This window comes from Haliotis cracherodii, unplaced genomic scaffold (genome assembly GCF_022045235.1).
Source record: "Haliotis cracherodii isolate W230 unplaced genomic scaffold, xgHalCrac1.p SCAF_13, whole genome shotgun sequence".
Taxonomy (NCBI): Eukaryota; Metazoa; Mollusca; class Gastropoda; order Lepetellida; family Haliotidae; genus Haliotis; species Haliotis cracherodii.
The window spans coordinates 8,357,851-8,384,495 of record NW_027266268.1 but is presented as its reverse complement, the minus strand read 5'-3'; the positions used below and the strand labels follow the sequence as shown (position 1 = coordinate 8,384,495).

Genomic DNA, 26,645 nt, shown 5'->3' with positions numbered 1-26,645 from the left:
ACAACATTCCATCAATATCATGGCAGGGGGCACCAGAAATGGGCTTCAAGCATTTTACCCATGTGGGGAATTGAACCTGGGCATTTGGCGTGACGAGCAAATGCTTTAACCACTAGGCTACCCCACTGCTCCTCAAAGTTAATTGTACTTGCCACCTTGTTGAATAATTCAGCCTGACCACCATGAGGATATATATACTGTATTTTCTTGAGTATAGTGCACACTTTTTTTCGAAAAAACACAGCTGTGTAGAACATGTAGAAGGGGGTGCGCATTATACACAAATTATGAGTTTGGATGTTTTTTTCCCCCATGGAAAGACATTACCGTGAGCACGAAACACCGGAAATACCATGTCAACAAATCCATACTGAAGTACGCAAAATAATCATGTAATTACACTGTCTGGCTATCAAAAGTGTTCTTTGTATATCTGGACTTATGTTTTAACTTATTTCATTAATTTTATTCAAAATTCTTTTTGATATTGTTTTTATTAATTTCAGCGGAAGCGTTTGTGAAGCGATCGGAAGATCGCACAACTCACCGTTATTAACAGCAACCACGGTCAGAATACCGGTATTGACGCCTTGAAACGAACTTTAGTTGACAGAGAATGGATACATATATCATAAATGACATACTTTGACTCGTTAAAAGTCATATTTGTTTTTGTTTGATGGTTCACGTGCGCGTGAGCCTTGACGGTGACTGGTCAGACTGATTCCATGTAAAAAATAATACCCGGGAATAGCGATCAGCTGCTTCGCTTAGGGTTATTATTATTTTAAATATGTTTAGTAAAGGCTGCATATACTTAAGAAAATAATGGAATATATTTTTCCTGATAAAAAAGAAGAAGTTTCAGATACAATTGTTGCCGATCCTTGCATTAAAAATCCTATAAAGTTATATCATCAGGTGTGTCTTGACCGAATCACCGGTTGATTCCAAGAAAACATGTGTACAGCTGATTGCCGTTTCCAGCTTAGTTTACGAGAAAATACACAAGGTAATCTTAATCCCTAGATATAAAACAATGCCTAGCAGAACAATAAATACTATTTAATCGGTAAATAAACATGTCTGGTGATTTTTTATCTCAAATTTTGAATTTGTACTGACAAAGTTTCTCATCACCCATTCGTTTGCCGGACTTCGCTGAAAGGGTACGGTGTCATTTTTTTCTGCGCATAATATTCAAATTTCTTTTTTTCCCAAATATTAAACCCGCTATAGGGGGGTGCGCATTAAACATGGGTGCGCACTATACTCAAGAAAATACGGTAGATACAAAATTGATTTACTTACCAAAATTTCTTCTTTGTGCGTCGTTGATAACATCTTCAAATTCAACTGTAACATAAAAACAGAACATGCAGATAAAACTAATACAGGAAAAATTTCATTAATTGAATTAAATCATATCCATATATCGCAATCTATGAGTCTTTGAGAACAACTTAGTGACATGTTGGGAAGCTACAGGAATTATCATGTGAATTAATTTTCAAATCTTGGCTCCAAGATACAACCACTTTTATCTAATTTGTTCTGACTGTTATATTCCAGCATCATCACGTTAGCCATGGCAAACCAATGGCTGATATTATGAGCAGCATCCCATGCTATGGAGTGCGACGACATGCAACCAACACTGTCAATGATCCTGACCACCTCATGTAATCTCCTCTTTAATGCTGACAAGTATTTCCAGCCATTTATCCAGGATTCCGAACTAAGTGCCCTTGGCAGGCAAATTGGAAACAAATTGCGATATTGTTTAAATTTGGATTTTGTAACTGTTCTTATTTTTTTAATTTATAAGGAATTGCGAAAATGTATTATCAAATTTGGAATTTATACTGTCATTTGCTGCAGACTTGGGGCCGATTTTCAGCCTCTGAGCAGCGTTAGAAATTGGCACTAGTCCTTGCCAATCTGCCAAATAGTAAAGGTATTAATACCTTTATCACCTGATTATAAGGACTAGTAGAAATTTGCTAATTTTAGAGGTTTTGCGATATGTTATCATTATAAGGACTAGCGGACTGAAACTGTTAGTTTCTACCGCTGCTGAGCAGCCCAGGGCCCGCTTGCACAAAGCAATCTTAGCACTAAGATGATCGTAACTCCCATACTTTAACATAGGCTTACAATAGTCTTAGCGCTAAGATCACTTTGTGCAAGTGGGTCCAGATGAGTCCCTGATGACACAGTGCTAGGGATATATTCAAAACCATTTACCATGTTTACAATACAATGCCTCAAACCTGCTTTAAACAGTTTATTAACCGTGACCAAACAACTCCAACCCCATAGTAATATATGTATAGTGCGATTATATGAACACTTGCTAGTATTCATCATTCTACTGGCAGCCTCTAGATACCTACTAACAACCTGTCCTTTACAGCTTCCTTGTCGGAGATCAGCCTAGGCAGCCTGGCTTTAACAACAAAATTACACATCCACATTCTTAGAAGCGGGTCTCAGTGGTCAGAAATCAATACTGGCCCCGACTTTATGACAGTGGCCGTGATAATGGGTCAATCACAACATTTCTTATGTTTCTGTTCCAGACTCCTGCAGTGCTTTAGCAGGTCATCACAGAGTAGGCTTACTGTGGTCAGCCATTGTAGTAACTGACACCTGTAGGGCTGCACACTGGCAAACAATTTGTACTACAGTATATTGTGATACGTATTGTGATATATCGGGAGCTTAAGTGATTGACATTGATTGTGCATGTATACAGATTCTATTTCCCACAGACTAAAGTAAATATTCTGCAGCATGGTCAGTTGCCGCTAGTATATAGTCATGGAAACAGGGGAGATAACAGCGAGAGAGAAACATCACTTCTGCATTGAGTTATGAATGAATTTCTGTGTAGATTTTATGTTAAACAACTGATATCGAAAGTTTTTACCATGTTTACCCAGTATATCGGAAAAGAAAAAAAAATATTGCAATACTTATCATTTGAGATGCGTATTGAAGTATACCGATAATACCGTGCAATTCTACCAGTTAATATGAAGTCTCATTGGGCTGGCTTTTATTTTTCTGCATTTAGAGCTTCATGATACAATTGTTCACATTATGTTTTAGCAAAACAATGCTTAAACAAGTCAAAATGTTGAACATTATTTCCTTGTAGCTTGTTATACTTTCAGTCTGCACATGAGGACACTTCTCATCAGTTCTGGTGGCACAGGTGGCCCAGTTGTCCAAGGTGCCATGATTTGCTGTGCAGAGTTCCGTCTCTTGGGCACGCCAGAAACCTTTGATTGTGGGTTTGAATCCCGGTTAACCCCAATTATGTTTTTAGGTTTAGCAGCACCATACCCGTGTTGGTGGCTTTCAACAAAGTGGTAAATGTCTGAGACTTGCATCACTTCAGGCTTTCCTCCCACATTAGCTGACACGCCTAGATACAACTGGAATACTGCTAAAAGTGGCATTAAACCCAACTCACTCACTCACTCTCATCAGTTCTTTCCAGTGGTTACTCTTTATCAGAGTCTAAGGCTCAAACAGGTTCTAGTCTAAGCCATAACATTTGAGTTCACAAGCCGAAACTTTGCTCTCAGCATTATTTTGCAGTGTTTTCATATGGTCTAATATTAGCTGAGGGTATTAAAACAATCTGAATTTGAGTAGACTTCAGCTTCAGACCAGTGGCTGAACATGCAAAGTGATGTTTTGGTAATCCAAAGAGTCTCATATGTAATTCATATCTGGGCAGAATTGTATTGATTCACTCATGGCTTGTTAACCCCCCATCATTAACTGGCCGAGGAAACCTCGGAGGAATTACGCTCCAAGTAATAGCTTCCATTAGAGTCTACACTGGATACAAGACCATTAGATCACTCCTCTTTAATAACCCACTCCTGTGTATGCCAAGCCAATGCTTTGTGATGTTACCCTCACTGGTCAAGCTGACCAGTGAGTTCCGAGTCGGAACACGAGTCCCCAGTGCACCATATTTATCTTCTTAACAGGAGACCCCTGGCCTGGACAGTCAAAATGGCTGGTGACACTAGATAAGTGTCTCAGTCGGATGAGATGGATCGACCTTTCTCCCAGAACCTAGATTACAAATTAGAAACTCAATCTAACTCATGGTAAGAATGATGAGGCAAGTCTGGACTGCCTCAGCTCCAATTATTAAGCATTGTTCAGGGCTCCATTCGGATTTTATTATTAATTTTGTAGATATATATTTCTAAAAAACATAACTATATTTCTTTATGTCAGTCTAGGATTTAAACTGCTGTTTTCAGAACATGGATCCATTCCACAAAGCGCTCTTTTGCACTTGACTATCGTAAGCCTGTCTTTTGTATGATTTTTTATTATGGTTATTATATTTTAGTATGTGATTTCATTATCTTATACGATGGGAGTTACAATCACCTCAGCACTTAAAGATCAGTTTGTGGAATGAGGCCCAGGAGTGGTGAATGCCGGGATTTATCTCAAAATCCAAACTAAGTGCAAACCGGGATAAAACCGTCATTTAGTAACTTTTGTTCTTCAAATGTCAGCGTTTTTTTCACATTTTATAATAAAAATGCATTCAAGGTAACACTTGGCATTTAAGCCTGTTTCTCTTTATTGGTGCTGTTATCAATACGGTGGTGAGGTGAAATGGGGAGTAATGTCACGTTCAAGATTATTGCACTTATACAGCGACGTGTGTGTGTTTGGCTGCTTGTACTTCTATAGTGCTAGATACCATTCCACAGCATAGCATGAAAACCTCACTCAGACACAGTATACTGACTCCGACCCGACCACGCCTTGTTTTAGCCGCTTAATGCCAAGCGCCAAGCAGGGTAACAACAAGTACTATCTTTTAACGTCTTTTGGTATGACATGGCCAGGTCTAAAACCCTCAACCCTCTATCCAGTGGACCACGGAGGCTGTCTTGTTCTCAATAACACACAAGTCACCTGTATAAACCATAACATATGTTATTCTAAAATATCATGACTCTAATTAGAACTAATATCGGCCTCCGGGCAGTCTAAATAATTTCCAGTAACCAAAAGGTGTCAGCTAGGTCCTGGTGAGTGAGTTAGGTTTAATCCCCCCTCTGAAGACTGTTTCATTTATAATCTCAACTATCAGGGTGTGTCAGCTAAAACACACATTCAGTAGATCCTGGCAGGGCTTAACCCTGGGTTAGGCTTGTGAGATCGCGGTTAGAAAGTATAGATCTACACGTTATGACTATCAGAGTGTATTAAAGTTTTCGTATGTTGTTCAGCGTGAAACTGGGTGATAAACAATGAATTAGTAGCATGTAACACAGAGACGGAGGCTGACTAGTTACCTTCATTTATAGCTCGTGTTGGTCTGCTTAGCAACATGTTTACCTGACACTGTGTGACAGACTCATCAGCACAGATAAACCCTCATAACTGAGGTCATGAACCCCAGCTGCGTGACATCACACCTGGGATTGTAGCTACCTCAATCAGAGGCTTGGAATTACTTGTAATGTCACAAACAGTGTTTCATCAGCACTCAGCATGACCAGAGACTACAACAAGTTGAAATACGTTTTCATGCTGTGACACTGCTTCGTGTAAACCAAGAGAGTCTCTAAGTTAAAATAGTTCATGACGTTGGCTTACAAGAGTGACTTACATGAGTGACTTACAAGAGTGACTAACAAGAGTGACTTACAAGAGTGACTTACAAGAGTGACTTACAAGAGTGACTTACAAGCGTGACTTACGAGTGACTTACAAGAGTGACTTATGAGTGACTTACAAGAGTGACTAACAAGAGTGACTTACAAGAGTGACTTACAAGAGTGACAAACAAGAGTGACTTACAAGAGTGACTTACAAGAGTGACTTACAAGAGTGACTAACAAGAGTGACTTACAAGAGTGACTAACAAGAGTGACTAACAAGAGTGACTAACAAGAGTGACTTACAAGAGTGACTTACATGACCCTATACAACAGATGTCTGTCATACTTATTTTGTCCATAATGTCTTACCTTTTTTAAAGTTCAGTTTGTTTTAATGAAATGTAATAAAGTTAGGGCTGCGATGGGTAACTCGGGTACACAGGTTGGGTGGGTACTGTGTAGGACCCAGGTACCCACAGGACTACCTGGACCCGTGGTTAATCACGTGACATATTGTTTAATGACAAAAATTAGAACTCCATGGTTACACTACAAGTCACAAATAGTCACATTGCTTTCTGACTGCACACATTTCTTCTGACTTATGTTTGAAAACATAGCTTCAGTCAATTAAAGCTTCAGTCAATTTCAGTTTATGCATGACCAGATCGTTTTATATGTGTCTCTAAATACATTTTACCAGGGCTAGGGTCAAACTATTCCCAATCGGACATTTTGTACCCAGCTCTTGAGACCTATAGTCATGATAGTGGATACCCAGGTAGGGTTGATTCATAGTGGGGTGGATACCAGGGAAGTAAATTTGGACTCGTCCCAGCCCAACTTATTCAATAATTCAGTTATATATGTTGTGCAATACCTTCAACCCGTCTCTGTATCCTGTGAATTAAGCTAACAAAGAATCAGAAAGCTATCATCATGATCATGTTACTCTTCCACATGTAACCATGGTAACAACTGATTAAGTTTCTGGATTACTAAGTTTTATCAATTTAGAATATGTTGAAAAATACAGGGGAAACCTAGGGGAAGTTGACGACCTCTCATCCATCATCATGACATGTAGAGTTTCATGAATGCATCACCCCCTGGGGGGATTCCGGGTCAGAATTGATCACCAGCAAGTACTGTGCTGGTTGCAGCAGGCAACCATTTGGATCGGGTGGTCAGGCTTGCTGACTTTATTGATCCATGTCATTGTAGTGAATGAGTGTGGTTTTATGCTGCTTTTAGCAATATTTCAGAAATATCACACTGGTTGACATCAGAAGTGGGCTTCACACATTGTACCAATGTCCGAAATCGTCTTTGGCGTGACGAGTGAAGGCTCTAACCACTAGCCTACCTGACCACCCCACATGTCATTGCATCCCAATTGCGTAGATCAATGCTCATGATGTCAATCATGGTTTGTCCCGTCAAGATAATTTACAGGCTAATGTCATACAGCTGGAATAGCGCAGGAATAAACAACAAACAAACAAGCAAACAAACAAACATGGGATGATGCCCAAGGAGGAAATCTTTTACATGCTGAGTAAGTAGATTAGCAAACAAGAGACATATTTGTTATGATTTAAATTCTTGTCTGGTTAAACTCAACATGTTTCTCGCAATGTCACATGTCTTACATCTATTAAGATCCTTAAAGAGACTGTACATAATGTCAGTATCTCAAATAAGGAACAAACGACTCATAGTTGTTGTTTATTGTACAATAAAACACTGCAGGGAGAATAAACCACTGCACCCTCCATGGTTGCAGTGGTTTATTATGTGATAAACAACTCCCACACACCGTTTACTTTTCTGAAACAAAAACTTAGAATTCTGTATCTATTAACCCTGTTATTTTTCTTACTCTGTACAACCTATATTACCGTAATAAAGAATTGAAACAGAGAAAAGAAACAAAAAGATAATGAGAAATAAAATATCACTCGCCCACTCACAACACTCAATCTGCCAAACATTCCCTGAGCAAGATATTTTTTCAGTTTTCCAAACAATTTTGTTGAAATAGACTACAATGTATTCCAGTATTGCCAGCAGCAATTTTCTTGCACAAACACAGGGAGACAGGCCTAGTCTACACATACAACCTGAATAATGATTACATGGCAACAGCCAATCAAAGTACAACGGATCTACACAGGAGGGATAGTGTTAACATTCAGTAGATTGCTTTGGGTGGGTGGGTGTTTGCACATGTCTTGTAAGTGCAGGTCAACTCAATGATGGAGTTAAGTCGGAAATAATGCTGGTTTTGACATCTGCAGGTGCTGACAAACAAATGATCCTAATTTTGGGAGAATCCAAGATTCAAACCCATGATTATAGGATCATGGTACGTCTGAATGACGCAACGCTGCTAACTGACTTCAGCACCCTAGTCCCCCAAAATCAACACTTGATATTTCCACCTGCATGGAACACTGTACTGCAGGTACATTGGTTGGTTCGTTTGTTGTTTAACGCCGCACTCAGCAATATTCCAGCTAAATGACGGCTGTCTGTAAATACTCAAGTCTGGACCAGACAATCCAGTGATTGACACCATGAGCATCAATCCACCCAATTGGGATCTATGACATGCATCAACCAAGTCAGTGAGTCTGACACCCGATCCCGTTAGTCGCCTTTTACAACAAGCAACTCACCTTTTATGGCAAGCATGGGTTGGTGAAGACCTATTCTATCCCGGAATCTTCACAGGTTGCAGGTACATTGAGAGAAGAGTAAGTGAGTGTGTGTCAAGGTTTTTTTGTTTCATATATCTGCCTGTATATGATCCCAAGAGGCCTGACAGGAATACAAACATTTTTTTCAGATTCTTGAACCCCTGACATAGGGCATAAAAAACAGATGTGCATAAACCAAACCTGTGGATCAATATCCAGTTTAGTGAGTCTGCCACAAGTTAATAAAACATAACAGATGCAGAGACAAAACTATCAGTGTCCACAAAGTACTCAATATATTCCCTTTTCAAACTAAGACCCAAGGGCTCCAATAATCACGCAACCACAGCAAGCTCGTCCCTCTTGACAAGCTGAATTCACAAACTAATTTGTCAGCATGATAACATTTCCAAAGCCGTATTGATTTCTAATTTATCTTACCCCTTCTCTCACATAGGGACAGATAAACTTCTAGATGTTCTAGATTCACTAAAAATAAATCTTAAGCTGTATTTTGATGGACGAGATAAACCCCAGGGGACGGAGTCGGAAACAGTCGACACACAAAACAGCCACTCCGGGACATGTATGTTAACCATGTTAACCATGTGAACTCCAATAATCGATCATCCTTGGAAATTTTTCCGAAAGCTTCATCTTTTTCATTAAAAAAATTACCAATTAAATTTCACGACTATTAGTAAAGCATATGGAATGATAGCCTTTCGGATTACTGATGAATCTGATTGTCAAGATACTACAACAATGCATTATTGACTAAAACATGATGAACTGCATCTGTTCTTGGTCCTCTAATGGATACACTAAGAGATCCGCGACACACATCAGTCCGTCAGTTCTGCAGCAACATCTGTCTCTAAAAAATATAATTATTTGAAGACAGATTTGGAAATGAAAGGGGTGCAGAAGCCGTTTTCAGTATTGGAATCTGGAAGTTATGAAAAAATGTAAACAAGAAAGTACCAAATGATCTGTCAGGTATGTCAGGTATGTTGAACCTTTGGTTCTAAACTTAGTGTCAGACTAAGTTTATATTACAAAGTGAAGTTTGTCAGAACTTCTGATCTTCAGCAAAGTGTGTCTGAGAGACCACCTCAAACTCTGCGCTCTTCAAGATGATTGAAATATTCAATGATCAGCCCTCCATTGAACACCTGAGTGCTTCCAATCCCCTGTATAAGTGAGTTCTTCAAATAATGAACTGTTCATGAACTGTTGATATAACAAGTTCATGAATTTGTTCAAGAACATTTGTATAACAGTTCATGGACTTAGAAAAATCCATTATACATGAACTGCTCAATTTAGTTCATGAACTTAATGTGCTATTTAATGTTCATGAACTGCTCATGAACAACTGTTCATGAACTGTTCGTGGAAATTCACAGGTGATACTCAGTCCTATCCTTCATGTCCAATACAGCCATTCACACAGGTACCCAGACCCTGTCACTGAGGAGGTGCTACTTCGAGTCCAAACCTCTGTCCTGTTGCTGTGTTGATGGAAGTCCACAACTCTACAGTGTTGATGTGTGGCTGTCATACTCTGCCAAGACATCAACTGTAGCCAACAAGGCTACAAGTCCACAACTCTACCGTGTTGCTGTGTGGCTGTCATACTCTGCCAAGACATCAACTGTACCCAACAAGGCTACAAGTCCACAACTCTACAGTGTTGCTGTGTGGCTGTCATACTCTGCCAAGACATCAACTGTAGCCAACAAGGCTACAAGTCCACAACTCTACAGTGTTGCTGTGTGGCTGTCATACTCTGCCAAGACATCAACTGTACCCAACAAGGCTACAAGTCCACAACTCTACAGTGTTGCTGTGTGGCTGTCATACTCTGCCAAGACATCAACTGTAGCCAAAATGGCCCACAACTCTACAGTGTTCCTGTGTGGCTGGAATGATATCATTTAGATACCAAGCCCGCTGGGTATCATAACAGCAGTAAGGTGATCAAATTGATCACACATTTTGTTATATGCATTAGGAGCCATTGCTGATGCAGACAAGATACGCTGAAGCACTCACCACTCGCTCCATGTCGTCTACCACGCATTGAATTGAAGGCATCCTCCTGGCCAGGGGGTACTTCTCGTTCGCAAAGGTCTGATTGTATACATGGGTGTTTGTGAGAAATCGACTTGTGTTTCCTGATTGTGACACCAGGCTTCTGATTGATTTGAGAACTTGTCCAATGAAGGAAATTAAGGTTTCGGAAACAGGGCCAGGAGACAGATATTGACCAAACCTGGGGATATGCACATCGTCAAGGGTCTTGCGTTCAATGCATACTCTGATCAAAAGGGGGATGCAGACAGGTGCAAGACAGATGCCTTATGACGCACTCAAAGAACGCACTGTAGAAGAAAACAGTGTAGGAGATCAAGTTTGTAGACCAGAGAACACAAAACTTGACTTTTAACTTGTTGTCCAGAGTGGACAGGTCTGGTTCTTCTACAGTATTGGTCCCCAGCATCTCCTATACGTTGTGAGTAAACTGAGGATTGGGTGGTCACAATGGGTAGTCTTATTGTACCCCAACTGTGTGAGTTAATACTTTTAACAACTGGTTAGTCAACCAGCTACATCCTTCGCTCACAAAGTACGTAAATTGGATCATGGACGTTCAAGTTCTTTTGCTCAGTTGATAGATTGAAACATCATAAATTGATATTCACAGAAAACCTTCATTTATCATACAATCATATATACCTACATTGCATATGGAACATTTACATAAATATTGGTCTTTTCGCATTGCAGCTTATCCATGAATATATACTTACCATAATAACAAGTAAAGGGCTAGGGAAATAATACCACTCGATAAACCTACTTTCAGTCCCATTGTCTTCTGTTCATTAGTTTCACCTCATAATAACCACTGGTGGCGCTACAATCGAGCCCAGGAATTCCAGCCTAGTTCGGCAAGGGTGGAAACTGAAACTGTTCAAATTTGAACAGCATTTGACTCAACCGCATGATATGGTAAATACAATCGAAACTATCGATATACCTAACGGAAATCCATACTATTGATCGGAAACTGATTTGACAATTGATTTATTGACTTTAAGTGCTTACCAATAGCAATATATATCGGTATTTCATTTTATCGTGACAGCCCTAGTTGCCTCCATCATGTACATAGAGAACACCAAGGATCATGCTACATTTTCAGATGGATTACAGCAGTGATAATTGTTCCTATTGGCATACCCATATACAGAGAGGCTAAGCAGGAGCCGAATGTGTGGGCGTTGCATGGCTGCAGTTGTCCTCCAACAATCAATTACTTGCAATCTCTCAGTGGGCCTGATAGCAATGTTCTTGGTACACAATTACCTCTGGACTCGCTTCTGTCAATTGACAAGTTATCCACAATTTTTTTTTTCTGGGACAGATTATTTTTTCAAAAATCCCAGCGCAGCCCTACCAAGATTATCACATGGTCGGTCCACTACACAAATATTGATCTGTTAAAGGCAAGATTCTGCATTAATGCTCATTATGTTCTGTATCAGCATGCCTCTGGTTTGCATGAGTTTCTCTGAATTATTAATGAGTTGGGTTTTACGCCGATTTTAACATTATTCCAGTTAAATCACGGCATGTCAGCTTAATGTGGGAGGAAAGCCCAAAGTGATGCTGGTCTCAGACGTTTACCACTTCGGTGAAACCCATGAGCACAGGTATGGTGCTGACAAACCTAGAAACATAATTGGGGCGAACCAGGATTCGAACCCACAATCATAGGTTTCTGGCGTGTCCAAGGGATGCAATTCTGCATAGCGAATCACGGCGCCTTAGACGACTGGGCCACCTATGCCCCCTTCTGAATTATTAAAATCTAACAAAATGTCCCAAACAAGATCATGCTCTTTAATTCTTGCCATAGCAAGCATCTGTTCCACAACCCTTACCATCCCCTACATCATCTTTCAAATTCGCAATTTTCATTGGCAACCTGTCAATTCCTCTTTTTCATCACGGCAGCTTAATAACGATTCATCACAGCAGCTTAATAACAAAACAGAAATAGCAGCAATTTAGGACACCTGAAACCCTTGACAAATACTGGAAGCTTCTCAAACCTCACCCACGGTTGAATCAAATCAAACTTTAATTCCCCATCAATGGTTAAGACATCCCTCCACCAAAGAATACCAGTCATTAGGTTCACTTTTCCATTTTCTCGGCGCTTTACGGTATTGGAAGGTTTCATTGCAGGAGGCATTCAATTTCTGACGTTCCCTAAACTCCACAAAAGAAGGGCTCAAGGGGTGAAGAAAAACAAGCTTTCAGCAATACATTTCAGCTGGAAGCCTACTGCAAGTATATTGTTCCCGAATTACACCGAAGCAGCTCGAAGCAGCTCGTGCTGTGTTCAGAACGCAAAATCAGTGTCCCCAGTTCAAGCATTGATCTGTTGACCACACTGTCGTCACCGAAACCTGGTTCTTTCAAAGAGGTCCATATGACGTCAATGCCGACCCTGTTTCACCGACAACGCTCTGTTACTATGGATATTGAATTGGGTCGCCTTAAATCAATCCAGTTGTTGTAGGCTTATGGTGCTCCATTTGAAGAAAAATCAACACAACTCTCCCACTACAAACCCAAGCAAAGTGCGACTAATGGTTAATGTGCCCATGGCAGCACGCTGTGAATAAATGGCAGGGTGGTCACAAACCGGTTGGAACTATTTCTGTATTTAGCCTTTAGGTCCAACAGCTTCACATTCAGTAGTAGCCGCTATGCTGGTGCTCTTACCACCAAGATGATCAGTCATATAATTCATATAAATATGTTGGGAAATCAATGAAGGTCTGATGGAACGCTGGTTAGTCAAATCAAGATGTATTAAATGCCATAAAGACTGCAATCAGTTGTTGTTCATATCACGCTGACCGACAGCTTATTAAAGTAGCATGATGATGATCAAATCTGGCAAGGGCTGTTTGGTTATTTTCTTGCAAATCTGAGGAAATAGCATTGGTAATCTATAAATAGTACAAGTGTTTGTGCGATATTGATTATGTTTTTTCAAGACTGGTGATGGTTTGATAGAGTAATTGATGAAATTCAGCATAAAAAGACTATTAGAAAAAAGCTTAGATTCTCACAGAAAACACGCAATCAGCAGCGTTAGAAATTGGCACTAAGTCCTGTAGTCCTTGCCAAACTGCCCAATAGTTAAGATATCATAAGGACTAGTAGAAATTTGTCATTTTAAAGGGTTTTAGTATATGTTATCATCATAAGGACTAGTAGACTAAAAAAGTTAGTTTCTATCACTGAATCAGTCTGTGACTTTAGCAAATAGTCCAAAGCCTGAGTCCAGTAAAATTCTCTTTGGTCCAGTAAAAACATGGAACTGTACAAGAAATGATGCTAAGAGCCAAGTTAGCTAGTGGACTCAAAGGTGTACGGCACAGACTGGGCAATATAAAGACAGAGTACTCTCCTTATGTGGCCAATATTTGACTTTAGGATGGGTGGGAGGTCACTTGGGTTCCAGTTTTGCGGAATAAAATGTCCCACTGGTATACCATGGTACACCAGTTTGACAGACCATTAACGCCTAAGCAGCGATTTATAGTTTGTTGTTTAGCACTGCACTCAGCTATATGACGGCTGTCTGCAAATAATCGAGTCTGGACGAGACAATCCAGTGATTAATATCATGAGCATCGATCTACGCAATTGGGGTCGATGACATTCATCAACCAAGTCTGCGAGCCTGACCACCCGATCCCTTTAGTTGCCTCTTACGACAAGCATAGTCGCCTTTTACTGCAAGCATGGGTTACTGAAGTTTAAAGATGACATTAAAGGGTAGATATTATTCCCTATAATCCTGTGCCAGATGATTCCTATCTGTGAAGGTCCAGGTTAGAATAGGTCTTCAACAACCTATGCCTGCCAAAAAAAGTGACTATGCTTGTCGTAACAGGTTATTAACAGGATCAAGTGGTCAGACTCGCTGACTTGGTTGATGCATGTCATCGTATCCCAAAGCGTTGATGGATGCTTATGATAAGAATCACTGGATTGTCTGGTCCAGACGTGATTACTTACAGACCACTATCATATAGCAGTAATATTGCGTTAAACGACAACAAAGAAACAAACTGATTCCATTTCCGAAATCCAAGTGGATTCAAAGTTCATGAGGTAAGTAGAGATACGTATTTATCAAAGAACCAGTAATTATTGTAGATGATTCATTTTTGTTACGTATTTTTGTATGACAACCCAAGGTTGACATTCATCCTTTGTTTCAAACACAAACACGGATGTAAACATTCAAGAATAAATCCCTGCACGACCCTGGAGCCCAAACATTATGATGCAGTCCTGACCACATACAATGCTTTCCAATATCTAGTACCATGAACAAACCACTACCTGTACTGGATCAATGATGGATCAGGGAACACTGCTGCTTCAATGTGATCGACTGCACAGACTTATTGACAGGAGTGGCTTTCTATCACGATCAAATACATCGATTTTCCCTGTCAGCCTCCATGGTCTCTACAAGCCTAAAATAGTAAACTAACGAGACAAAAACTGTCATACATTTTGTGACACTAACGACAACCACCAGTCTCTACTGTACAAACTGAATGATTCATGGACGCTGATTGACGTGATGGAGGAAACATAATGACGTGGTTCTGTCTCCTGGTATTTCACCTGATTAACCAATAAATTTGATTTTCTTTTGGTCTACTCATAGAAATTATCTTGTCTTGGTTGTAATTGACTGTGGATGTGTGGGGTACAAGGGGAGGGATGTAGGGGGAGAGGTTTACACATGGGGATTCACAGGAGGAGTACACAAAGCGGAACGGGACTATTTAGTCTGTTAATGAAGTTACCTTATTTATAATTATGTATCATAATTTCAGAACTGAGTCATGCACTCACTCACTCCACTACTTGACATAGGACCTGTGAAGATCCGGGGTAGAATAGGTCTTCTGCAACCCATGCTTGCCGTAAAAGGCGACTAACGGGATCAGGTAGTCAGCCTCGCTGACTTGGTTGGTGCATGGCATTGTAACCCAACTGCATGGATCAATGCTCATGACGTCAATCACTGGATTGTCTGGTCCAGACTCGATTATTTACAGATCGCCGTCATATACCTGGAATATTGCTGAGTGCGGCATTAAAACAACAAATAAACAAAGAAACAAACTTGACAAGGGCTCATGGCCGCGCACTCAGTCACTGGTGACCTTAGTGGGCTAATGGCTGTGCACTCACTCACTGGTGACCTTAGTGGGCTAATGGCTGTGCACTCACTCACTGGTGACCTTAGTGGGCTAATGGCTGTGCACTCACTCACTGGTGTCCTTAGTGGGCTAATAGCTGTGCACTCACTCACTGGTGACCTTAGTGGGCTAATGGCTGCGCACTCACTCACTGGTGACCTTAGTGGGCTAATGGCTGTGCACTCACTCACTGGTGACCTTAGCGGGCTAATGGCTGTGCACTCACTCACTGGTGACCTGAGTGGGCTAATGGCTGTGCACTCACTCACTGGTGACCTTAGTGGGCTAATGGCTGTGCACTCACTCACTGGTGACCTTAGTGGGCTAATGGCTGTGCACTCACACACTGGTGACCTAAGTGGGCTAATGGCTGTGCACTCACTCACTGGTGACCTTAGTGGGCTAATGGATGTGCACTCACTCACTGGTGACCTTAGTGGGCTAATGGCTGTGCACTCACTCACTGGTGACCTAAGTGGGCTAATGGCTGTGCACTCACTCACTGGTGACCTTAGTGGGCTAATGGCTGTGCACTCACTCACTGGTGACCTTAGTGGGCTAATGGCTGCGCACTCACTCACTGGCGACCTTAGTGGGCTAATGGCTGTGCACTCACTTATTCACTCACAGTCACCTTTTCAGCCACTCACACTCAATCGCTCACCCTCACTCACTCACTGGTGACCAGGGCCAATGGCCGTGTAAGCTGAATATATTCTGGGAATGAAGCGGAGACGGACAGGGTATTGGATTGACGTTTTCCAGCGCGGCCTCACTCCAACAAGAACACCTGGGAAGGAAGTAATTACTTTGCTGGGAGGATCTGAGCGCAATGACAAGAACGATTTCAGCCATAATTCTGTTGATCATTTTGCTTGATTTAATATCTTGTGGTGGAACGTTTAGCGCACACGAAACAAATGTGGCAATCACATCAGGCAGTTACTGTGAGTGAGTGAGTGAGTGAGTCACGTTCAGTGTGCTACAGTTTATCACGGATGAGAACCAAATGTTTTCGGAAAGATTCAAACTTGTCCCATAAGGCTACCCAAAATCTTGACAATACAATAATATGTTACAAGGTCATATTAAGTCATATTAACAAAAACAAAACTTCTGTGTTATAAGAGGTAATATCAATATCATGCATCACTGATATATATATCCTTTTTTTTAAGTCTTTCATATTGCATCATCTCTTCCCAACTGACTGCTGTACGGTTAATGTTATATACTGAACAAAAAATTTAGGGATCATGAATATTTGGGGGGATATTTTGATTAAATTGTGTGCTTAGCCTTCACAACAAAATGTTCATGATTATTATTTTATTGTTTATTCCATAAAGGTGCCAAGGGAGAGCATTCTCAGACCATCTGACTTATATTTTAGTTGGACTTGGCCTGCATCGTCATCACTTTGTTACTAATCACTGGACGTCGGCATAATTAGAGATATATGCGATCAGTAAATGTCATAAACCAGCATGGTTGTTAATGAATCATTATCGGTTGGATAATTACTTCAGTTTTTCGCTGAAACAACGATTAGGCTGGTTATGTACCAAGTTAATTCATATTAAATCTGCAAATAAGCAAATCAGGCTACCCCATCAAACAATCTTTTTCAGGCTGATGATGAAGAGAGTACTTGAATACTTGGGGAGAAAAGTACAGTGGGTTCACAATACGATAAATATCATAATACATAGGTCAAGATATGATATGTATCGTGAAACACGTATTTACGTCAAACCGCGTAAAAACTTCATGACAATTACTATTTCAGAGCAGGTTCAAATCAGTGGACACCTGTTCATAGCGCCTATTTTTAAGAGTGAACTTGATACGTTAATTACAAGACATTTGTGATATTTGACGGACAAAAACTCTGGGTCATTCAAGGAATATTGAGTAATATATTTTAGCAAGAGTATCATCTTGTATCGATACAGAAAAGAACTTATCATAAAAAATCCCAATGCACCGGTGTATCATTTTACTCCTATTGAATACCATGGTTAACTGGTCCTTCAGGCTCTATCATACCAATTTTTAAACATAAGATATCCTACTGTTGTCTGAGATATACGTGTTACTGATGTGGAGTTTCTGATCTGTACATGAGTGTCATGGGCAAAATGAACAACTTAATAGTCGCCATGGTCACAAGACGTGATGTGTCCATCCAAACTCCTCAAAACTGTAGACATAATTTACCATATTCGACATAATAAGCAGCCAGGGCCCTCTCAAAATCAGAAATCAGGGGCTCTTATCAGAATATTATTTTGAGTTGAAAAATCGTAAATTTTGTGTTTTATGCTGACAGCCTGAAATGTTCATATACGAAAGATATATTTTTCCAGAATTTAATTTCCCATAATTAAGAAGGCATATAACACATGTATTATACACGAATAAAGAAGTCTTGTGTACATTGATCAATCGAAAGGGGTGCTAATAGCTGTACTTGCTGCAGATTTGAGGCCAAATATAGACTTCTGAGCACGTCTAAATAAATCCCTGCAGTTGCTGTCATATACAACGACATAGTTTGTCAATATGCAAGTAAATATGTTTCATTAATTCAAAACGAAAAACTACTTAAAACACTAAACTTAACCAATACCACTTCACCCGATATTGCTTCACCCAATATTTTCGCTAACACCAGAGAGTTCACATTAAGTGTTGTTAGAATGGAGATAAGATACTGTGTTTTCACTATAGAATGAGGTAACCTTTATATTTATCCCTACGATGTTTACTATTCGAAACCTCAAGATAAATGTTCAGTTCGAAATTCAATGTAGCGTGCTTAAATCTACAGGTAACCTAACCACTAACTCTACATTGAAAACACAGTATGTTTAACTCCTAATTGTACAGAATATTCATCATCTTAATTCTGGAACACAATTCCTCTTTACTTGACACGTGCGATCGATTCTCCTAATGTTGTTTATGTGTCAGTCTATATATTTGCATCTACTTAGCCTACAGTCCAACAAAGCACTTTATCCCACACCTGGAGAGGATATATTGATTGATGCTGGCTATAACCTATATATATATATCCTGGGGTAGGTCTATAATGCCCTACCCTGAGAATCAGGTCACAAAGTTCAGAGCCATGTAGTCATTATAGTTTGTAGATAGGACCGATTTTGTCAATGCGGACAGTAGTTCATTAATAAATAGAATATAGGTCACACAATATTGACAAATATTACTAGACACTGCAACACAAAATGTTAAAAGTATTCATTGCCATAGGACAAATCTAAAAACTTAATAACTGACAGTGAGAAACTGCCATCTGTAAACATGGTAAATGGATAAATTATTAAAGCTTTGAGGGACTATTTGCTTTTATTCTTCTTTGGTGCTAAACTATTTTCAAAACTGATAACATTTACATGTGTCGTAAATCTCTTTAATGTTAAACTATTTTTAAAACTGATTACATTTACATCTGTGTCAGAAATCTCTTTAATTTCAAACTATTTTTAAAACTGATAACATTTACATATGTGTCGGAAATCTCTTTAATTTCAAACTATTTTCAAAACTGATAACATTTACATATGCAGTGTTCTGCCAAGAAACTGAACAACTGGGTACAGGGACCCCTTCAGCATAAACACATGGGGCCACACTCTGAACGATCATATAAAACTTTAAACCCCATAGTATGCAGGTTATGGCTACAGAAACACAATTAACGTTAGCGATACACAGAATTTTCACTGGGCATCTTTCTCAGATATTACATATCGCAGCAATATATTTAGCCAGTTTTTTGTGATCACTGCCGTTAGGCCGTCTCTTTCAGGTAGTCGTTATAAAATTAGAATGTTGCTTTGCCATTGAATTAGATTTCACATAATTTGTACAAAGCTCACATGTCATAGTATTTCTTTCTGAGTAATTCTGCAACCACATGTAGTCACGAAAATTTCAACCATTTTCAATTTTTCTGCCTTTCCTCAGTCTGACACAATGGTCACTCTCCGGTGTGCCATGCGACACATTCAGTGTATGGCAAACATAACTTGTGGTCGGCGATTCTGCAATACTGGAGTCATTTCAAACGAAATATCTTTGGCATTGTCAGAACTATGACTACTATGTTCGAAAATGTGTATACTCTCTTCTGACTGAACCACTTGTGACTTTCAGCCAATGAAAGGTGCTGATAGTAAATTGAGATGTTTACATTCATTAATAGAAGCAGCTATACGAGTGACGTAAACTGTTTTCGATACAGTTAGTGGCTCCCATAATTATATATAATAAACCCATCTACATGAATGTGCCCTTTGTCCCACTGTGAGGAAATATCATGCGCCAATCTATAAAATACTGCGAAAATCACGGGAGGCCACTGCCTCAGCAGAACAGTGCATATGTGTCAGAAATTTCTTAAATGTTAAACTTTTTCAAAACTGATAACATTTACAATTTTGTTAAACTATTTTCAAAACTGATAATGCTTACACGTGTGTCGGAATTCTTGACAAGAATTGATCAATCATCACAATGAATCAAACGATGTAATCTATGATTATCACCACCAAGGATATTTCATACTGTTCCCAACAACAATACAACAAGCTCTTCATACCCAACCCGAATCACGATAATCAGTTTGTTCCTTAGAAATCCGGATCAAATATCATCATAGAAGTGTAACAAGTCTTTGACAAAATCGATCAACACACAATCTGTCTACGCAGTGCTGTACAGGTAATCGATTATAAGACAACCATTCCAATATATGAACACAATAAGCTACCAGCTTGTTTCATCTATACAAGGTGTTTGTTCAAGTATCAATTCTTTATACAATGACGAGCTGTTTTGACTACTTGCAGACAGAGTGATCACATATTGGTCAGAATGACGGGCCACAGATAGAATCTATAGCGCCAGGAATTTGACAGGAACAGGTATTGGTCGTAAAGACAGAGGGTGGGTGAGTGAGTGAGTTGGGTTTTACGCTCTTTTAACAGTATTCCAGTTATATCGCGGTGTGTCAGCTTAATGTGGGAGGAAAGCCCGAAGTGATGCAGGTCTCAGACGTTTACCACTTCGGTGAGACCCACGAGCACGGGTATGGTGCTGACAAACCTAGAAATCGGGGCGAACCGGGATCGAACCACAATCATAGGTTTCTGGCGTGCCCAAGGGACGCAACTCTGTACAGCGAATCACGGCGCCAAAGACAGAGGGTGGGAACTTCGCAGTGTGTTCATACTGGGGCATATAAGCTAAACACTCAGATAACTGCAATTTGCAATACTACTCCACAAGGCATGCTTATTGTTGAAATTAATTTCAGTAATTCCCAGCGATTCATGCTGAGCGACTAGTCTGTACAATTTTTTCCATGGTTTTCAAAATTGCGATGTTTGTGAAGAACCAATCTTATTAAAATCAGATCTTAGTTCTCGCTAGTGCTAAACAAAGATCTGATGGCATCCCATTACGGGTCACGTCAGACCGACCTTTCATCCAACCAATCAGAGCATTGCTTACCAAATTGGTGAAGAACATAGAAAATATGAACAAATAGTTCATGACATCACAACCACTTGAATGTGACATTGTCCCAAAAACTGGCTAACGGAGCTGATGACTCCATCTAAGGTCAGGAGACCCACATATTTCAACCGTCTCTCACATTTTTCTTCTTAAAAAAACAACCTCCTCGCAACTCAGAATTATGGATTATCTGTCCATAGGTTATTCTCAATGTAATCAAGTTAATTGGAGAATACAGAGTATTTACTATGAAGAAACACCACTGTTTATCATGTAACGCCATGGCCAATGACATGAATGAGGAATGAGAACAGAACCAATAGAGTCACAGCGTCTGATTGTAGCTCCTTACTCTGTTTCATTTGAAAAGCTGTTCAGTATAGCTGACATTTACCATATTTACCTAACGATCTCTTTCAGCCTTCAAATGCATCTCATGGCGTTCTGGTTGTTTGAAGGCTGTTTTTCAAATCAATCTACTTTTCAATTACCAGTGATAACAGTCACAGGAGTTATTAACAAAATGTCAAACTTTTAATACTGTCTGTTTAATCTGCTTCCCTCCTAGTCCATGTTTTGTTTTTTGTCTGATTGCCACATAAATGTGCGACAACAAACACCATGGACACTGCATATCAGCATCAGTTTTTCACAGCCATGTCATGGCAACCTCTAGTTACCTATGGCAACAAGAATAGGTTCACATTCTTTTTGCCATTTGCATGCAGTATTTAGGAACCCTTAAATTAAAAGAAACTAAGATATTTTGCTTTTCTATTTCTTTTAAAACAAGCAGACAAATGTTTTAATACAATTATGACGATCAAATGCAGGAACAATTTGGATGGTGCAGGGACTTATCTGGGCCTGACTAGAGGCTGATATTCAGTATTAAGTATGCAGAAAATGTCAGTAAAAATTCCCAAATTGGAATTTAATATTTCCCAATATCACAGTGGGGGGACACCTGAAATGGGCTTCACACATTGTACCCAAGCGGGGAATCGAACCCGGGTCTTCGGCGTAAGCAGCGAAAGCTTTAACCACTCGGCTACCCTACTGCCCCACAACCAGGATAAAGGAAGAGGCTTTAAGACTTAGTTTAACATTATTGCTTTGAATGCAATGTTAAAATTCCTCTGAATTAAGTAAAATAAGAACTTTGAAAAAATATAGATAATGATTTTTTCCCAATTTACCTGACAACGGTACTTAGTACGAAATCCTAGAAAAAATCCCTGAGGATGAAACCTCTAATGAAAAACTTAGTGTAGTAAATAATGTCCTGGCATTGTACTACAATAACAAGTAATTCCACTCAATCTATTGCCTTCAACTTGTACATGTGACAATATTACGCCCAGTAGGACAACAACCGCAAGCAGAACAGGTGCTTGCCCTGGATTAGGATCGACGCACAACTTATCTCGAGATCACAACAACAGGTGCTTGCTCACACAACCCATAACAGAATGATGGCATCACAAAGCCAAGTTTCACAAGAAATAGTCTAATCATACCAACATATACAAACTAGTCATGACTGAATATTTAGACAGTTGACTATTCAAACTACACCAGAACCTATCAAGAAAGACATTTAAGTCATCACTTTCTGAAGATTTATATGCATTAAGATAATGGACTATTGTTGGTTGAGCTTACAAGGCTTAATGCTGCTTGTAGCAATATTTCAGCAATATCATGGCAGGGGGCACTAGAAATGGGCTTCACACAAATTACCCATGTTGGGAATAAAACCTGGGCCTTCGGCAAGATGAGCAAACACTTTAACCACTAGGCTACCCATTTGCCCTACCTTGACAGGGTTAGAAACTAACAGTGGGTACCCAGGTCCTACTCAGGACCCATCCGACCCGAGTACCTGAGTTACCCATCCCTGCCCTATTTACGATGCTATCAAAATTAGACATACACAAAACCTTGCCATACTTAGCGCTTCCAACATAACCATAATATGAATTAATACTAAATACATACTTAGAACGAAAGTCAGGCGATAATAACCCTTCTGTCAAAAGATTGTGCGGTTTCCGGAGTTTCAAACAACAAGGACCCTTAATTTCTATAACACTAACAGTACCCAGTACCAACAATGCTAATGACATGTACTTTCATCTCAAACAATGGGACGAAGTCTGGTCAGCAGGACTCCTGATTGCAGTGACAGGGCTGTCTCATAAGATTCTGTCCTTGAGGGATTACCTTACATCTGGCAGTGTTATCTGAATACCAGCTGGTCAACAACAATAAGATACTTCAGGCTCCCCATGGTGTATAGGCAGTCATGATAAAGTACTGCAGATCAAACTAGGATTAGTGTTAACTGTTTTTTAAATTAATGGGAGCCCCTGGGATCTTTTAGATTTGCCTCTGTGCTCTAAACCCTCTAAATGTTTAAGTTTTAACCTTTAGGGTTATGACAAGGACCTATGCCTTTCATACTAATTCTAAATACTCATCCTTACTGATGATGATAAATGCTCAGCATCTGTGGGCATGAAGCAGCACACCACCTCACAATCTATATTGCTTTCTGTAAAATGCTTAAGTCTTTAAAAGGAATCTAGAAGTTGGAAGAACATGAAACTTTATGGATTACATCTTCTTTATTGTTTCTAGTTCCAGGGCTACTTCTTGCCCCTTTAATCATGTTAATCACATGAAGGATTTTTTAGGAAGTACACTCTGCACTAGAGTTCATGTATGTGTAATGACTGCATTCTATCAGGATATAAAGATCTGTAAAGAAATGGAACACAGGTATGCAGGTTCATTATTGATAAACATATTGATACATTTGTAATTATGCAGAATGTTGTTATACTATTGGGTTTTTTAATTTTTTCATAAATACTTGTATGCAAACAACTCAAAATTAATTGACTTATCAACTATGCTTATGGTGGCGTAGCTTATTAGGAGCTCAGCATAGACATAAAAATGATACACGAAAATTAATTGGCAGCATGTTATTGCTACTTCATAAAATATTAATTTCATTATTTTGGTTATGGATATTGATGACAATATCATTATCAAGAAATTGAAGAATACATCTGACACGTGGACATGGTGGAAGTAAAACAAAACCTACACCACACGTTACACAAGTTAGGCAGCAATTTCCACATTCATAGAACATCATGAAAATAAATGATATGATTAACATTATAAATGTATCACTGTACATATAATTCATGTGGGAGATCCACATATGTATGTAACTACTGTTTCATAATCGTCATAGCATTACCAGTACATAATTCCAGTACAATTCCCCTGGGCCACAGCCACACAAAGAACAAGACTGATTGCAGGCTATTTGCGATAGGTGATAAGTGGGACCTTGTATTGATTTGTTATTGATTCTTATGTCTGACACAAGCAGTCACCCTCTCTGGCTCCCCTTGATCGTCAGTAGTGAGAACAGTGAACACTTTACAGCAAAAAATTGGATCCTATATGTGAAATAACACTGGCTATCAATCAACATTTTCAAGATATGTCAACACAGATCCATATCCAATATGTCAATATACATTGATATAAGAAGACTAAATATGTCCTTGTTATCATATTGCGCTTGAAGAATCTTTATTAAACATTTACAGAAAATATTGGTATTTCTCACAATGTTTCTGAAGATACTGGGTTATAAGTAGGCCTATTACACTTCCACCATTCCATGAATGACAGCCATGATAAGATGTCTCATCAGTCACGCATACTCTTATAATTGACCCTTCTGCAAACTGATTAAGCATGTTAAGTGGTATTTGTGATAATTTGAATAAAAGATCAAGAATTACTCTTTGGAATACAACTCGGAATGTAAGTAAAGACTACAGAGACACCATACGATGTAAGTCTACAGATAATGACGATATTCTTATAACCAGCTGATAGGTCTAAGCGAGAACAAGACAGCCAGGAGCTGTTTGGTAAACATATTTCGGGATAATCTTTGACCAGTTGCATTTATCAGTTTCTTCTTTGGTGACTAGCAGTACTAAAACAAAAGAAGTATGTCTTGGGGTGAGATAAACAACTGAATGTATCTACGGGATCACTCGACTAACAGTGGTCTGGTCGCGATGCCAGAACTGTCAAAACAAGACTGGAGGCAACCTTATGTTATGTTCAACAGAAGGCGAGGTCTAATAAACATATACTTACATGGCTCTTGCTCTAGTCTTGCCTGAACTCCTCTTGAGATATCAGACAAGGTGATCAGCAGACAGATGACAAAAACCTGCCGCCACATGGTAAAGCCTTCCACTCTTTCCTCGACCAAAGTACTCCAACCTACATCATTTTGGCTGCCATACTGACACAAACCATCCTCGCGGGATCTCGTAGCAATCGAGGTTTGACGTCATCAAGGTTAATACCATGATATATTCGTGACGACTATTTGAATAACTCAAACAATTTTGGGAAGCTTCAGTTGAATTCAGGAAATATGTTTTTTGTCAAGCATCACTGTAAGTGATAATCATTATGTAAAACGTTTGAAAATTTGCAATCTTGATCTTTTTCAACACTGAAAAATCAATATTGTGTTTATTGTTACACCATACAAGGTTTGATTTACAAAGAATTATTTTTTAGGTTTCTCAGCAGGATAAAGCCAACGGGTAAAAAAGGTATCTGTTGAGATTATTTACAGATATATATGCAAATACAAAATTTTCTTAGGTACTACTTCAGTGTTTACAGACAAACAATGCGCGGTAAATACAATGTTTATTCCTAACACAGCATATATACTATCCCAACACACACTTGCAGAATAACCTCTATTTTTTCATCAAAGACTATTAAATAATAAATCCAAGTTTTAATATTTATGTAATTTGTTTTTAGGATGTATTACCTTAAAACATTGACTGTATAAGACAATCTGAAAGTTATTTTCTTCAATGTGATGGTATGGGCGTAGGCGGAAACATTGATCACAAATTACTAGATTATCCGGCAATGGGCCGTTTCCGCATGTCATTTCCCGTCACCGGCCCGCACACACGTTGGTTATACAACATATGTCAAAGAAAAGAATGCTGTGTCATATTATTTGGAAATACGTGCAGAATTTTCGTCAGAAGTTCCTTCATCTTGATGCGCGATGTTCAGAGCGAGAGAGAGAGAGAGAGAGAGAGAGAGAGAGAGAGAGAGAGAGAGTGAGAGAGTGAGTGAGTTGGGTTTAACGCCACTTTTAACACAGTATTCCAGTTATATCACGGAGAGAGAGAGAGAGAGAGAGAGAGAGAGAGAGAGAGAGAGAGAGAGAGAGAGTTGGAATGGATGATGTTAATCGACGTCCGTCATGCTGTTGTAGTCTCAAGAAATCACTGCGGTTTTGGGTTGTTGTTTTTAAAACCAAAATTCATAAATGT

The 26,645-nt window shown here is 39.4% G+C and overlaps 1 protein-coding gene across 1 annotated transcript in view; it reads right to left on the bottom strand.

Moving 5' to 3' along the window:
- The window catches only part of LOC139459574 (neural proliferation differentiation and control protein 1-like), a 56,953-nt gene extending 31,342 nt beyond the window's left edge, over nucleotides 1–25,611 (bottom strand). The window contains exons 1-2 of the mRNA XM_071241127.1: nucleotides 25,426–25,611; nucleotides 1,312–1,356 (exon numbers count right to left, since the gene is read on the bottom strand). Of these exons, the coding sequence (XP_071097228.1) occupies nucleotides 1,312–1,356; nucleotides 25,426–25,513 (133 nt within the window). The 5' untranslated portion in view covers nucleotides 25,514–25,611. The remainder of the gene's footprint in view (nucleotides 1–1,311; nucleotides 1,357–25,425) is intronic.
- Nucleotides 25,612–26,645: the final 1,034 nt, after the last annotated feature.